Source organism: Cetorhinus maximus, chromosome 10 (genome assembly GCF_964194155.1).
Source record: "Cetorhinus maximus chromosome 10, sCetMax3.hap1.1, whole genome shotgun sequence".
Lineage (NCBI taxonomy): Eukaryota > Metazoa > Chordata > Chondrichthyes > Lamniformes > Cetorhinidae > Cetorhinus > Cetorhinus maximus.
The window spans coordinates 92,972,758-92,990,442 of NC_135888.1; the positions used below are offsets into that span (position 1 = coordinate 92,972,758).

General features: G+C 39.6%; 1 protein-coding gene across 1 annotated transcript in view; it reads right to left on the bottom strand.

The window, feature by feature from the left end:
- Positions 1–391: 391 nt before the first annotated feature.
- slc23a1 (solute carrier family 23 member 1) overlaps positions 392–17,685 on the bottom strand; it is a 57,279-nt gene continuing 39,985 nt past the window's right edge. Inside the window, exons 12-15 of the mRNA XM_078549747.1 lie at positions 10,257–10,386; positions 8,381–8,524; positions 4,395–4,490; positions 392–1,326 (exon numbers count right to left, since the gene is read on the bottom strand). Of these exons, the coding sequence (XP_078405873.1) occupies positions 1,082–1,326; positions 4,395–4,490; positions 8,381–8,524; positions 10,257–10,386 (615 nt within the window). The 3' untranslated portion in view covers positions 392–1,081. The remainder of the gene's footprint in view (positions 1,327–4,394; positions 4,491–8,380; positions 8,525–10,256; positions 10,387–17,685) is intronic.

A 17,685-nucleotide genomic window follows, 5' to 3' on the forward strand; every position in this document is an offset into this window, starting at 1 on the left:
CCTTCACTGTCGCTGGGTCAAACTCCTGGAACTCCCTAACAGGACTGTGGGTGTATCTACACCACATGGACTGCAGCAGTTCAAGTCAGCTCACCACCACCTTCTCAAGGGCAACTAGGGACGGGCAACAAATGCTGGCCCAGCCAGTGAAGCCCACATCCCGTAAAATTGATTTAAAAATTTTTTTTAAAGGGCAACCTTTTTTTCAAACTTTTAGGCTATGCAGGTGAAATTTATACAACTTAAGGGCCAAAAATGTGAATGTTTTGCAGTTTATTTGAAATAATTTCAGTACATGTGACCAAGACAATTCATTTAAAAACAGAGTAGATCATTGAACATAGACTTGTTGATCGAATAGATTAATTCCTGATAGATTAATTCCAGCATCAGGACTGCCTATTATTAAAACATTGTTTAAAATATTGCTGCATAAAATGGCAATTACAATTTCATGTAACATTTATTTATAACTATATTAAAATATTTCCTTGGTAGGATAATTCACTCAATAGATGATGGAGATGTTCAAATTTTATCAACTGAATTGTACACTTGTCAATCCTTTAATGTTTTTGTCTTTCTAACAATTATTATCCCATACATAAAACCGACTGGATTTAAATATATTATCATCCACAGAGAAAAATAATCTGACATGCAGAGAGTGTTTAGTTTTAATTCCACCACCCCCTCCCTCTTCCTCACCACCGTCCCAAGACTGCCTTTAAGGATCTGCACTTGCTCTTCAATGTAGCATAATGAGAAATGTATTTGATCTAGCCCTGTCAGTTCAAAAATCTATATTCTAAAAGACCACTATCCTTGTTGATACTACCACAGAAGGGTTCATCGTGGATTTATTTATTTTTTCCAAAACTTAAAAACATGAAAATTAGATAGAATAGATAACAGTATACAAAACTCTCTACTCTCTCAACTTACTCCCTGAAAAAGCACTTGTGTAAATGATGCTAAAAAATGTCTTGCTGGTCACACTACTGTAGGGTCCACAGTGATGAATCAGTACTAGAGCAGCATATTAAAACATGTTTAGTTTCACACCTTGAAACAACGCTTATTATACCTTGGTACACACAACTACATGGTCACCATTTTTTTTTACATGTGCAGCCAAGTCATCGTGTTTCTTCCTTGAATAAAACCCTTTAAAAACTGGACAAATAGGCATCCATTGTAAACACTGAACTTTCTTTAGTGTGTTCATTCCTATTGGGAAGTCATACGTTTTCATATCTACAGATGTGTCACTATTTGCAAGTGCCCCTTCTTTCCATTGTACAAGTCCACGTTCCTCCTTTGTACCTAGTTAAGAAATAAGTTTTGTAAAACATTAGAAATGCATTTGATACAAAATAATTTACATTGTGCTATTAATTTTTTTTAAAAAACAAAGTATTTCATAACAAATAGTGATGGAAAGAGACCTGAAGCCATGTCAGAAGAAATAGGCTACCATTTTTCTACAAACTGGATTCTCCCTCCCTCTTATCTGGAGACCAAATAGAAAACTGGTGATAGGTGTTAAGCTTTCCAAGACTAGCAGAAAGTGGGAAATGATATTCTGCAAGGATCCATGCTCGTCATATACATAAATGACTTGGGTGTAGAAATTCAGATATAGCTAATAAGATGAGAACTGCACCAAAATAAAAAACAAAGAGGCTTGCACAATGGGTAAATAAACACAAAATAAAATTCAACATAACAAATTATGAGATGGCTCATTATGCTAGGAAGTCTAATGAATATAGTTATTCCTTGGAAGTTTGGATTTTAAAAGGGGTAGTGGAGCAAGGAGATCATGGAATACAGTGACATAAATTCAAAGTCAAATGCAATTTGATAAGGCCATAAAAAAGTATAAGCAAAGCACTGTGGTTTGTTTCTAGAAGGATAAAATTCACAGCAAGGAGTAAATGCTAAATTTATGTGAAATCTTAGACTACATTAAAGTACCATACACAGTCCTGGTCTCTATACTACAAAAAGAATATTGAAGCAGTGGAGAAAGCACAGAAAAGGCTTACAAGGCCTGTTACCACATTGAGAGAATGTATCCATCAGGAAATATTAAGCAGGATGGGGCTCTTTGCTTTTGGCAAAAACACTATGGAAAGGCCTAATTGAGGTTTCCAAATTTAGGAAGGTGTTCAATAGTGGCTAGGTGGAGTAATTGGGGTGGAATATAAATAGACCTATTGAGCTGAATGGCTGCTTCCTGTGTAATGAAGAGCCTACAGAGTTAGGATAGTGTAATAATTATGGTTTTATTTGGTGTGTAACGTACCTTCAAGAATACTACTGGTTAGGAAAGATCACATGATCTGCAGTAACCAATAGGAGAGTAGCGTGGGCTACCTCAGCAGACTGTGTAGAGATAGAGTTGGAGTTGAAAGCACACGTGTAGTTGCTGCTGAGTATATTGTAAATAAACTTAACTGTCTCCGCTTAAGAATGTCTGCAATTCAACTCAATTATTAACAGTACAACTCGGCCAGCCTCCAACAGATAGATAACCAAAAGGCTGGTTGAAAAGGTTTTCAAAAGTTTGGGGAAAATGAAAGGACGTTGAGATATAGTAACACATTTCAGGGAATAGGGTCAAGGTGATGAAAGCTCTGCCACCAATGCTTGATGAAGGGAAGAAGGAAAATTTTCAAAGCCAGTATCGGAGAACCAAAAGGGTGAAGTAATTTGGGAGGGGGTGTGGGATGCAAAGATTGGTGGAGATTGTAGAGATAGGGTAGGGGAAGAGCATGGACAGATTTGAAGATAAGAATTAGGAGTTTGAATTTAATATATCAAAGGTCCAAACTGTGAAGTGGGGCTGGAATGTAATTTCATTTTGCTCTGCACAGTGTTTTGGGCAAATTGAAGCTTGTGAAGCGTGGGAAGACTGAAAAAAAGAGCACTGAAATAAATTATGTATAAAGTTGACAAAAGCATGAACAAGGTCTTAAAAACAGTGAGTGTAGGGGTGGAGGCAAACAAGAAATTAGTTTCTTGGTGATGGATAGGACAAAGGAGAATTGAAAAGGATCTGGAGAAAGGAAAAAGCAATAGGATTAGAGTAAGTATGCCAATTTGAAGAGGCAACATTAGTTTCACTGTGCCAAATGGCTTCCTATGTTTTAAATTGTCTTCTCTGACAGTCATAGAATTTACATTGTCCCAGCACGGTCCTTCCACAGGACTCTATTAAGGAACATTGCAGAACTTTCCTTCAGGTGTCTAGATGAGCTAGGTCAAGTGTCTCCTGTTCTCTCATCCCCTCCCTCCAAAGTAAAAAAAAAACAGTCATTGAACTTACAACCTATATTTTTCATCCTTCACCATCTAACTTCCACAGTACAATCTTTTGATGGTTGCAGGTCAAGAAACTATTTATTTCCATTTGTACTTACTGCATGTACCCTCAATCCTATTCTCTTGTTATTCAAATCATATCCCCTAATCATTTTAACAAAGAAGGAAAAAACATACCCTTAACTTTTTTTTTATTCATTGTTTATGGGACGTGGGCCAACATTTATTGCCCATCCCTAATTGCCCGTAAGGTGGTGGTGAGCTGCCTTCTTGAACCGCTGCAGTACATGTGGTGTAGGTTCACCCACCATGCTGTTAGGAAGGGAGCTCCAGGGTTTTGACCCACAACAGTGAAGGAACGGTAATATATTTCCAAGTCAGGGTGGTGAGTGACTTGCAGGGGAACTTCCAGGTGGTGGTGTTCCCATGTGTCTGCTGCCCTTGTCCTTCTTGATGGTAGTGGTTGTGGGTTTAGAGGGACAAATGTCTGTTCCACATATTCATTTGAGGGAATATCTTGCCTTCAAATTTAATATCTTGTTTATTAAAAAAAGAGCAGAAGGATCAAATATTGTCAGATTTGAAGAACAAAGCTTAAGTGGTTATCGAATAGCATATAAACAAGAGTTTGAATGAGTTGCCTTTCAGTCTCTGCAGTTGGATAGTCTTTAAAATACATACAACATTGGAAGCTGAGTGGGGAAATAAATTTGAATGAGTGGTTGAATGATGAAATAACTGAGCTCTGCATTTATGCTCATGCAACACAAGTCAAACTAAAAAATACACAAAACATGACTCAAAAAGCAATTACTGCCAGAAGAGGTTCTTGTCTATGGTCTCCCTCTTATCCCATCTCCTTCCCCATCCCCATCCCAACTCCAAATCCTGGAATCATCCCCAACATTTTTGTCACCACTGCCTACAACACTATATACCTGATGGTGCTTATGGATCAAAGCAAAAACATGCAATACCAGGTGACTCAAACACAGCAGCTTTGTTTCATACAAATACATTTGAAATTTTAAATCGGATTCAGTTAGATGTGAAAATAACTGTACCTGGAATAGTATTATCCAAGATGAAAGCAAGGCAACCCCCAACAAACATTTCTGTTGTCAACAATACAGTCAAAATTTGATTAATTTCTGGACTGCCTGTAAGAGAAGAAAGTTCATGTCCAGATCTTATAAAATCATAATTCAAATAAATAAAGATCTGCTTCCCATCCACCATCCTCGCACCGTGCGTACCATCTACAAGATGCATTGCAGCAACTCATCAAGGCCCTTCGACAGGACAAACCAAACCCACAATCTCTACCACCGAGGAAGCATAGCGCTTCCTGTCGGGCAGGCCACTGGGTGGGCCTTAATTGGCGCGCCCACTCAAAATGGCGGCGGTCCCCATTTCAGCGGTGGCGTTCGGCTGCCCGCCTGCCACCGAGCCGGTGGGGCCTGCCCGCCCATCGAGGTAAGAATTCTGCCCTATATCGCCATTCCTTCACTGTCACTCGGTTAAAATCCTTGAACTCCCTTCCTAACATCATTGTGGGTGTACCTACGCCACATGGACTGCAGGGTTTCAAGAAGGTGGCTTATCACCACCTTCTCAAAAGCAATTAAGGATGGGCAATAAATCCTGGCTTAGCCAATGATGCCCACACCCTGTGAAAGAATAAATTAAAGATAATGCACTAAAATTAAGCAGCACAGAAAAGAGAGAAGGGCCAATTAATATAATGGTTGCATGCTGTGCTAGAACCTTGAATAATTTTTTTTTTCAGTGGGTCCCACACTACAGCCAAAACACAGCAAGTCAGATGTAGCAAGCTTCCAATGGGTAGTGAGGGTGGGGTTGGGGCCAGCACTGTGTTAGAAACTCCTTAAGTCTGAATCTGCCATGGCCATCAGCCCACAAGTGCAGCTGCTGGCCAAACGAATCATTTTTCTCAAGCTGGTCTTCAGAGGGTACCTCCATTGTGAGTCTGTCTTACTCTCTAGGCATGAGCAGCACTCACATCAGGTAGTGGGGTTGGGCACTAATTGGTCAGCTCAGCAAAAATCTAGTGGGTGGCTATTTCTGACATAGGGGGTTGGTTAGTTCAGTTGGCCAGATGACTAAAGTGGAGTGCAAGATGATGCCAATGTTGTGGTTCAATCCCTGTACTGGTTGTGGTAGCTCATGGAGGCATGCCTCCTTGCCTTGCCCCATGCTTGATGTGGAGTAGTGCCGCTCAAGCTATATAACCATTGGTGTCTCTAACAAAGAGAGATGCCTATGGTCCTTTGTGGACCACATCATCATTAGGACTTTAGGCTGTGAAATTCTTCCCAAGTACAAATCCATAAAGTTTTAGAAAAGACATGAAGAATAATAAAACCTGTTCTAACAAGTAAATGTCATAAAAGAAATATAAAAATGATTGATACAGAACAGAGAAGAATTACATAATGCAAACATTCCAATAATTCAGTTTTTAATTAAGAATATTGGAAAATCTTGAATGTTAACATCAAGGATTTGAGGAAAAAAGTTATTTGCAAGGCCTTTGTAATATAAGGTTTTTCAGTTTCTTCTCCTTTGAACTTATTTCCTCTCCTTATTTCCCTTCCATCCCCATTTTTCCCCATCCACAGACTATTTCCCCATCAGGAGACCATACAGTTGACTGCTTTTTAAGTCTCTGTTAGTGAACCTTATCTAGCTGCCAAAATGTGTTTACTAAAAGCTTCAGGTCCTATATAGTTATTGGCAGTTTTATCTTTAATGCCTGGTGAGGAGAATTATCCTACTTAGTATCAGAAGACTATGTCTGTAGGCAGTTAGGCTCCAGGGATTCGATCATAATTTATATACATAACTGTGTTAAGAACAGCTGTTATATTTACTTTGTTTAAGGAAGCAAATGGCACCATTGAATCAATCTGGTTTCCCACCTTTTTCTCTTAACAGAATAAGGGAAGTTGTTTCTCACTGCTCTGTGCCCACAGGAGTAACAATGGCACCCCATAAGAATCCTGATCAGATGCACATCTTAAGCACATGCAAACCTGAATGTCTCTGAAGGTAATAGCAGGCCTTTTAACCCTTTGAACCAATCCGACCATTTAATTAGATTTTGACTGAACTGTATCTCAACTTCATTTACTCGCCCTTGTTTAAGTGTATCTAAATACACTTTGCACAACAAAAACCTTGTTGACCCTCACCTTAAAAATCCATATCCTTTTGGTGAAAGAGATTCAGATTTCAGCTACACTTTGTATGAGAGTGTGTTTCCCAATATCACTGCTAAATGGCCCAGCACTTATTGCAAGATTATGTCCCCTTGTTCCAAATTCCTTATTAAATCCCTTGTTATTTTGATTAACTGATTATACCACTCAACTTTTTAAACTCAAGGATACTCCTACTTTTGCTGACCTCTCATGCGGAGATGCCTTCTGGACACTCCCCTATCCACCATCTACTGATCTCCTCAAAAAAAAATACAACTAGATTAGTTAGGTATAATCTACTCTTCATAATCCATACTGCAATCTGATGAACTGAGTGTCACCTACTGATAGACTTCCATGGAAAGGAAAATAAGGCAGGATGTATTGTTTGTTTTACCCCTCACCCCACCACTCTGAAGTTAAAAGTTTTGGTCCTGGGAACAAAGTGGATACATGGGAGCAATGGGAAAGATACATCGGATATATGGCACAGGAACAGGCCATTCAGCCCAACCCGTTGATGCTGGTGTTTATGCTCCACTCGAGCCTCCTCCCATCTTTCCTCATCTAAATCTACCATTGTAACCATCTTCCAGACCTGCTGAGATTTTCCGGCATTTCTTGTTTTTATTTTTCAGATTTCCAGCATCCGCAGTATTTTGCTTTTTCCATCATCTTTTCTCTTCTCCCCAACATGATTCCATTTAAATGCATCTATACTATTCACTTCAACCACCCCATGTGGTAGTAAATTCCATATTCTTACTACTCATTGGGTAAAGACGTTTCTCCTGAAATCCCTTTTGGATTTCTTGGTGACTATCATATATTGATGGACTCTAGTTATGCTCTTCCTCATCAGTCTATGTACATATTTCTGGTATCATCTTGTAAATCTTCTCTATACCCTCTCCAGTGCCTCTATATTCATTCTCATAATATGGCAAACAGAATTGCATTCAGCGTGATCTAACCAAGGTTCAGTACAGGTTTAGAATAACTTCCCTATTTTACAATTCTATATAAACACCAATATTGACTTGTTAAGCTAAACAGGGAATGGCTTGTATCTAGGTTGCAACTTTTAAAGAATGCTATGACATTTACTACAATCAGTACATTTTCAGGTCACGTATTGTTATTGTTGTGATGTGATGTATATGTCCCTTTAAGGGTTCACATCTTAAATTGTTGTTAATCACTAACACCTCAACAAGATTTGATGCAGTCCAATGACTTGTATTCGATCCACAAGCAGATGGTAGAGTCGAGACATATATATATTTAGCCTCCTAGTAAACACTTTGTCTAGTTTAATCTTCAACTAAAGAACCAACATAATTATTTCATGAATCCTTGTATGATTGGTGCATTTTCAACAAACATAAGTAACCTACATAGTCGAATCTTATTCGATCATAAAAAGGGGTAGCCTATGGTTACTTCTACCCTACAATTACTTGTTCTTATTTTATAATAAGCCCTCTTCAAACATTACCAGAAGTCAAAGAAATTTGTCAGTACCTGAGTGCTAGACATCTCCCCAACAATTAGACATTTTTAATATCAGTGCAGTACTAAAGGAGTGCTGCATTGCCATAGGTGCCATGTTTCAGATATAAGGCATTAAACCAAAGCTTGATTGCCATATTGGGTGGAGGTATAAGACTTTATGGCAGCTTTTGAAGAGCAGGCAAGTTCTTAAGAGTGTACAACTTCTTCTATGGCCATTAAGGAACCATATGCCTTTACTTATTACTGTAGCACTTTGGACACACGCACGTGCACACGCACACACACTCATCAGGTTCCAGTAGCTATCTTACCTGTATTAATAACAGTAGGGTTTGCATCCAAGTAATTTGGTAGTGTTAAACCAAAAAACATGGAGAATCCCAAGACAAAGAGATTGCGGGAAGAATTCATGTCAACAAACTGAAGGTTGGAAAGCCCAACAGCAGTGATCATTCCTGGAAAATAAAAGCCAACAGCTTAAATTAAAAACCAAAATGATATTTAACAACAATTTCAAAAAATATCATCTAAACCATAGCACAATTATAGCTATTAAGGAGTGTAAGTTAACAAAGTGACTTCCACAAAATCTTTTTTGTAAAGGAATTTATAGAATAATGGATGGCATGGCATCAATTAACATTGAATCACCCAGAACTGCCATTATCACAAAAGATGTTATAAAAATAAGAGCTAAAAAAAGTCAATCTTTAGCTTCATTTATCATAAATCCAATGATAAAAGAGGATTTTTTGACATTTAATGGGTGGGCCCATGGGGATTGTTTTCATTGTTCATCATAACTTCAACAAACACATCAGAAACTTTGAAAAAAAACACTTCTTCCACCAAAGCCACGGCAGACAAGTAGACTGATTCTCTCCATACATTTTAAAAGCAGTACAACCATTACTTGATATTTTAATCTCTTCTTTATGCAGCACATATTACACATCCACATAGTATCACAGCATTAATAAATAAGCAGACCTCGTCTGTATGGCTACCTCTCTTATGAAGCTTATATGCAATTTCATTGCCTGTATCTGCTGCAAAGTGTGGGGCATTTCACCCTGGTATACCATCTAATATCAAAGCACTATAAAATGTATTTGTAAAATTCATGGAGTCACTCTGGCTTTTCAGAAACTCAGATTCCTCAATGTGCCTCTGAGAAAGGAATTATCCTAAAAATATTGTCACATTCAATACAAGCATGAAGTTATTGGACATTATAGACTGTAAGATCATACTTTGTGAAAGTGGCCACAAACTCTATTAAGATGGCTGCAATTTAACATGACTATGGACATTTAAAAACTGGACAGTGCTTGATCCAGTAGCCAAAATTTAGTTAAAACATGGACCTGAATAAGAGTACTTCCTAATCACCTGTGAAGTTTAAACATCTCATTGTTTAATGATGAAACGACGTTTGAAGAATATGACACCTCTAGACTGTTGGGCTCAGAGTGCCATATTGAACAAATGAGACTATTTGAGCTCAAGTTGGGACAGCGATAAGAGTAAATGACCATTGTCAGCAATATTGAACTGTGGTCATCTGGATCCCAGAAGTTTTAAACCTGCAGTCATGTGGCTGAAGTTAACTATAATACACCCTGAATAAAATATACCTGAGTATGAGAGACAGAAACATCTCAAACACCGGGAAACATCTGAAACAGCTGAACAATCATAGCTGAAAGTTTTCTAATGCACCAAAGAACTGTACTTGTTCCAGCTTCCAAGGCCACCTGAGAACCAGTCCCCTGGCTATCAGCCTACAGGGGTTTCACAGCTTCATGAGAATCCTTTGTTTCTAAAAGACTTTCATTCCAACTAAAATATCAACTCAACCAAGATAACATTAGGCTGCATCACTATAAAGAATGAGCTATAAATTCCATTTTTATAATTACAACTAACTTCATCTATATCTAACCTTTGTGCGTGAGACACGAGTGTTTGATATGTTGCGTTCAAACATCCAGGCCAAGTGTCTGGTAATAAATAACCTTCTCCAATTTTTTAATTAAGAAAAAAAAAATCAGAGGGTAGGGGAATACACACACCTTACACACAACACTCCGATTACAGGCCAGAAGGGTCCACACAAATCCTGTCCGTAACAAAACAGTTCATGTAAAACAGACTACAAGTTATAAGTTGGATACTTCAACTTACCAAACAAAGTGCAAAACATGCCTCCAAGAATGGGGTCTGGGAGTGAAGCAAACAGTGCTGTAAACTTCCCTACTGTCCCCAAGACCAACATAATAACTGCTCCATACTGGACCACTCGCCTGCTACCAACCTTAAGAAGCAGAGCAACATTATTTAGAAAAGTTAAAGCAACAGCCTGATACCATTGTTTTATGAAGCTTAATTGCAAGAATGGGTGTAGTTCTGCAAAAAAACAAAATCAACTAAAGGCACGGAAACCTCAACTTAATGCACTAACAATTTCTGGGAGAAATCTTTTTAGGTTGGGTTTAAGTTTTCTAATGAAAGCATTAATAATCCATGATGCAAATAATTAGTTTATTGGAATGAAATGTTGAATTGAAAGAAGTGGTGGTGCAGTTAAAGGGTCAGCAGTTCAAATGCACCTCAGTAAGCTTGTAGAAAAAGCTCTAGTAAATTCAGTAATGTGGAGTAGCTTCACAAAATGTTGTTAATGCAGTATGCCTAATGTTAGAGGTAGTGCTAAGCCAAATATTCTCATCAGATGAAAAACCATTCATTGCCTGTGTTTGGCTGCAGATTAATGAATATGCACAAATGCCTGCATGTTGATGGCAACTTTAGAAAGAACCTTTGGTCAAGTATAGTTGAGGAAAAACTCAAAGTCAGGTAAGTTTACCAATTTGTCTGTGCAGTCTTAATTAACATTCTAAATCAAGGAGAAAGGAATTGGAGGGACAGGCTGAAGCAATCCTTCAATCATAAGATGGAGTATTTAAATGTAAGATTCTTTGTTTTTTTAAAAAGAAAATGAAAGAACATTTGACAGCATGACAATTAAGCCTGGATAAGGTAGACAGAAGTAGGAATAGTGACTAAGTGGAATCCAGTAGTTGATACAGTAGAATGGGTTAGCTTGGTTTGTTCACATCAGCTAACAGAACACAAATGATTCAGATCAGGCACATAGGTAGCAGCCTTAGCTCAGTGGTAGCACCTACAGTTCTTAATCTGGTCATGGGTTCAAACCCCATTCCAGAGACTCGAGCACAGGACCTAGACTGGCAATAATATCAGAAGTGCCACCTTTCCAAGTTACTAGTCAGTCCTCTGTGCTGTTTGAGATACACTATGCAAATTGGCTGTTGCATTTTTCTGCATCAGAATGATTACATTTCAAAAGAACATAATTCTTAGCTTCTCCCTGAAGGCCCAATTTTATAGAGCTTATGAACTAAGCTGTAAATTATGAGTTATCAGCAAAAGCATCAACTTCCCTCATCACCCCCTAGATGACGTTCAGTTCTTTAGAGGCACAGACATGTCCTGGGTGATTTAGTTGATTAAGACAGTGAATATGAACCAAAACATTCTAAGCGTATTCCTCATTCAATGTATTATCCAACTACAGCTATATCATAGCAGATTTACTATTTTTAAATTTTAGTGCTCTTAGTTTGGGATGGGCATGGGTTCCAAATGCTATTCACTGATCAATTCTGGAAATGTGCATGTGGTGCTCTTGGTTTGTATGTCGTATTCAAACATTACTTCACAAAAAAAATTAAAGTGTATGGTTTCCATGAGGCTTGTAATTATGTGATTGAACAAAATAGGGATTTTAAAGTATGGGATATCAAATCTCAAAAGGATTAATATTCTATAATATTCTAACATTAATATTCTATAATATTAAAATTAATATTCCATGCAGAATATAATCTGAATAGGTAGGGAATTTTTTGCTATTTGTGTCTTCATAATTTGTTTGGTATTTCAGTTGATCATGATTAAACAGTTACTATAATATTTAAGTAGCTACCATAGTCAGACTATTCTCAGCCCTTGTATAATGTTCATTGGAGATTTTTACTCCACATATAAAATGATCAAAACTTTGTTCCATGCTGCAGAAATGCAACACTGTCAGTCTACCTACACCACATGGTCTGCAGTGGTTCAAGGAGGCAGCTCACCATCACCTTCTCAAGGGCAATAAACGTGGGCCTAGCCAGTGATGCCTATGTCCCATGAATGAACAAAAAAAGTTATAGTAATTTCTACAGTGTAATCAATTGAAAAATTACAATATATTTATAAAAGTAAGAATTTTCAACTGACATCATGAAGTTACTAAGTTGAGGAGCTTGAACATGCAGCAGGTTCAACTTTTATATTAAAGTAATTTTGTATAAATAATTGGTTTCAAGTATTCAAAAATTCGCCACCAGAGTATTGTTCTAGTTGCCAGATTGTTGCCAAGGTAACTTGACACACTGGCTGGATTCTATTTCAGTGAATGTTCTTCGCAGCATTATATGCACATAGAACACCACTCAAACCCAAACCCTCATCTAATTGGACTTTTATTAAAAAATAAAATATTTCCAAAATTACTTTTATTGTATGAAATTGATAATTGCTGCAGAATATTCTCTTCAGTCTCATTTGCTTCTAACATTTTCTACACTAGGAAAATGGGTGGATCACAGGCCCCCTTTTCTGATCAGAGGCCCACCTACCACACGCCTGCACCCCCCTCCTCCCCACCAAGGGGGCCACAATATTCCCTTGTCTCTGCACCATAGCCTCCACCCCCCTCACAGGGCCTCCTTTCCTGGATCCACAGAACCCCCTTCCCAACATACCTGTCATCCAGCTCCTGGCTGTTCTTTGCTGGGACTGGATGCCATCCCAGAAGTGGCTGCTGCTCCCAGTAGTGCTACAGGGACCTGCGATTGGCCAGCAGCTCGGAGGTGGGACTTCCTCGCCAGATGGGAGTGAAGTCTCACTCTGTGCCACTTGATACCCCTCAGTGCTGAATGGCTGTGGGGCAGCCTGCCAGAACAGAGGGCCTTTCCCAGTGACTCTCTTTTCAGCAGCGGGTCAGTAAATTCCACCTGTGAAATTATGCCCTCGGATATTGTAGTAACTGGATGTATAGTCACTCCCTCCTGTCAATCACAGGTTATGTGATACACTGTGGGGCCTCCAACCAGTGAGCTCTTAGCACGTGCAATCTGTGGGGGTGGGGCTTTTTTTCCGATAAGGGATCCGGTCGAGCGTACAGGCACTGAAAAAGTCTCTGTAACAAAGTTTGACTGTTTCTTGACGAAACCTGTCTGCTCCATTGAGTCATCATTTGGCAACGAGGGTAAAATCAACTTCGGCTCTGCACCTCGCCCTTTTACTGTGGGTAAATCGAATTTTAAAAACTATTCCCAGTCAGGCCGCTGTTTGGGCAAATGGACTCAAATGATGCTAATATTGAAGATTGGAACCGGTATGTTCAGCGCCTTAATTTTACTTCGTAGCAAATGAAATAATCATCAAAGAAAGGAGAACAGTGATCTTCTTAAGCATATGCAGCAGTAAAACGTATAACTTGATTCATAACTTGACTGCCCTGAGTGCGCCTAATTCCAAGTCATATAGTAAATTAATGGGCCTAGTGAAAACTCACTTCCAGCCGTAGCCATCCATGTTAATGCGACACTTTAAATTTAATTCAAGTGTGCAGGACCCGGGAGAGTCCATCGCAACCTATGTAGCAAACCTCAATTAGTTAACCGAAAACTGCGACTTTGGAGACGTTTTAAATGATATGCTGCGGGACTGATTGGTATGAAGCGTCAAGGACGATGTCATTCAACTCCAATTGCTTGCCAAGGTTGATATTGGTTTTAAGTGCGCCGTAGAAATCTCCCTCGCCATGGAAAGTGCTGTGAGAGAGACTCGCAGGCTTTGCAAGACATAGATAATGGTGCCGTACTTCATGTTGGACGGGAACCTGCCGCTGAGCACGGTGCAAAAACCAGACCTGCAGAATTAAAGTGTAATTCAATGGCTACTATGAGAAACATTAAGAAGCCTAACAGAAACATTTCCTCAGTTTCAAGACAAAATTGCTATAGATGTGGAGGTGACCACGGAGCAGGTACCTGTAAATTCAAAGAGGCGGAAGGTCATTACTGTCATAAGAAGGGTCACGTGGTTAGGCAATGCCGGACAAAGTTGAAGCAGTCTGCAAAACAGCAAACAAACATGATGGAAGTAATGGGTACAGCAAAGGCTGAAGCTGCTGCTCCTGATATTTACTCCTTATACAATGTGACTGCTGTGAAGACTGAGCCTATTATGGTGATAGTACAAGCGAATGAGAAGCCACTGATAAAGGAAGTGGATACTGGTGCCTCAACTACGGTGGTGGGAGAGCGCACACTCAGATACCTTAATGAAGGAAGACAGCCAATAAACCTGGAGTGGACAACTACTAAATTAAGAACACATACAGGAGAATCTATTGAAGTAAAGGGCATCGCCACTGTCCCAGTCGCTTACAAGTGACAGACAGCACAACTGCCTGTAATAACAGTGAAAGGTAAGGGATCTGGTTGTTTAGGTCAGGGTTGGCTAAAGAAGGTCAAACTCGACTGGTCTGAGATATTTCACCTAACATCAGATGGAATCTCAGAGCGTGTAAGGAAATATGTGAAGTCCCTCCTTACAGTGTAGGAGCCATGTTATCACATAAAATGAAAAGTGGGTCAGAAAGGCACATTGGCTATGTCTTGAGAACCTTTTCCCAAGACAAGAAGGGCTATTCTCAATTAGACAAAGAAGGATTATCAGTAGTATCAGGTGTAAAAAAGTTTCACCAGTACCTACATGGATGACACTTTACCATTGTGTCAGACCATAAGCCATTAACGGGATTATTCAGCAAGGATAAGGTCATTCTGTGAATAGCATCAGCTGGGCTCTGACATTATCTGGGTATGAGTATACCTTTATGTACCGCCCTGGCCTACACATTGCAAATGCAGATACACGCAGTCATCGTCCATTACCAGATGGTATTGTAAATACTCTCGTTCCCCAAGAATTAGTGTTATTATTGAATTTCTTAGATTCTTCGCCTGTGTGTGTGAAACAAATTAGAAGTTGGATGAACAGAGGTCCAATATTGTCAAGGATGGCCAAACACGCCTGTATCTGAAGAATTGAGACCATTCTGTGTCAGGAACACTGAATTAAGCTGTCAAGACAGAATTGTGTTGTGGGGGTCAAGATTTGTTGTACCATCACCAGGTAGAGAGGCACTCTTGACAGAGCTTCATAGTGTCCATCCAGGCATATCAAAGGTGAAAATGCTTGCGTGAAGCTATGTCTGGTGGCCAGGCATTGACAAGGACATTGAAAGCATGGTCAAGCACTGTCTTCAGTGTCAGCAACAACAGAAGTTGCCTGTTTCAGCTCCCCTACATCCGTGGGAGTGGCCTGGTCAACCCTGGGTTAGACTACATTGTGATTATGTAGGGCCATTCTTAGGTACCATGTTCTTGTTAATTGTCGATGCACGTTCAAAATGGATGGACGCGTACAAAGCCCAAATCGCCAACAAACACAACTATTGAGAAGCTACGGCACTGTTCCAGCCTACATGGCCTACCTGAAATTGTCATTTCTGATAATGGTACAGCCTTTACCAGCACAGCGTTTCAGAAATTTATGGATCTGAATGGAATCAGACAAATTAAAACAGCTCCTTGGCATCCCTCATCAAATGGTCTAGCTGAAAGGGCGGTACAAACTTTTAAGCCTGGAATGAAAAAATTATCGGAAGGCACTCTGGAATCTCGAGTTCCCCAGCTCCTCTTCTGTTATCATACAAAGCCACATTTGACTATGGGTTCAACAATGTCGGAGTTATTAATGAAACGTTGTCTGCGAATATGTTTATGTTTGGTGTTTCCGAATTTAGAGGGGAAGGTAGCGCGGAACCAGAGAAAATCAGAAATTTAACCATGACATACACAGTAAGGCTCGCAGAGTGTAGGTGACACGACATTCGTGTGAAATTTCGGCAGCAACCTGCTGGGCTCCAGAAGCCATTGTTTCAGAGACTGGCCCATATCTTTCCAAGTACAAGTGGGAGAGAGAATCGTCCGTAAGCTAGTAGATCACATCCATGCAAGAGAGATGTTCCAACAACTAACTGATCAACCTGTTATTAAGATTGAACCATTGACTTCTGAGGCGTGCAATTGACCTAAAACAGGCATTCCAGATGTTTCAGAAGAGTTGCCAAACCCCAAACTGCCCAGTTCCGGTGATGTGTCTTATAGTGCAGCTCCAGATCCTGTCGATCCTCTGCAGGAACCTCCAGTGGTAGATCTACGCTGCTCTAGCCGTATAAGAAAAGCACCTTAGAGACTTGATTTATAATCACCTGAAATTGTATATATGTTTGTTGGATTGTTTAAATGTTTTTCTCTAAAGAGTAATTGTAAAAAAAACTAAAGGGGGAGGAAACATGGTAACTGGATGTATAGTCACTCCCTCCTGCCAATTACGGGTCACGTAATATAATGTGGGGGCTCCGACCAGTGAGCTCTTAGTGTGGGCAATCTGTGGGGGTGGGGCTTTTTTCTGATGAGAGATCTGATCAAACATGTAAGCACTGAAAATGTCTCTGTAATAAAATGTAACTGTTTCTTGATGAAACCATGAAGTCTGCTCCATAGAGTCACAGATACGGAATTTAACCACTCACCAGCTCCTCATCTAAAGTTGCTGCACCATTGTATCCTATACCTTATTAACGTTTTAAATATATTTGTAGGATTAGGTTTTGATTTAAATCTCATTCAGAGGATTGCTTTCTTTATTACTCACAAGTGGTTTGTGGATTTCTGTTGCAGCTAAAAATTATGAAATGGCCATGTTGGTCATTCTAAGGATGTTTTAGGATTCAATGTATCTGGGTATAACTTAATTGACTGTGATGTTTAGCCTCAGCTGGAGGATATGAGATTCATATCTGTTTGACTAAACTTTTCTCAACACACTGTGGAACAACGTACGTCCAAGTTAATGATAAGTAGGACAACTGGCCAGGTGTTTTGACAGGAACTATTTCATTTAGAGGTGAGGGGTAGGTCTTGTCGGATGATAATTAATCATGTATAGTGCCCTAGATGATTCGAGATCTCAAAAATCCTAAGCTTTTCTTCACAATTTAATAAAATGAGAGAGAAAAATACAAAAAGCTTTGTAAAAGGTTATATCCCTACTCAGAGGACGAGTGGGACAACGATGCTTATTTCACTGTATAATTACTACTGAGTGGGGGCCCCTTGCCAGTTCATTGGATGTAGGTTTGGAGCAGGGGAGGGGGTACTAGGAAAATTGGAAAAAATGCTTCTGGACTGGTACTCTGATGCATTCCCACCTCCTTCTGTCTTTTCCAGGGCAGGTTGGTCCGAGGATCAGGAAGGCAATTAAAGCCTTTGGGAGACAAGAAAGAAGGATTTTATGAGTGGAATCCCTCTTTCCCAACAGGGGAGCAGTCTCCCCCTGTGCCTCCAACCCAGCAAGTTTGTGAAGACAAGAGCTCAGCAGCAGGAACTGCCTCAGTGAAACAGAG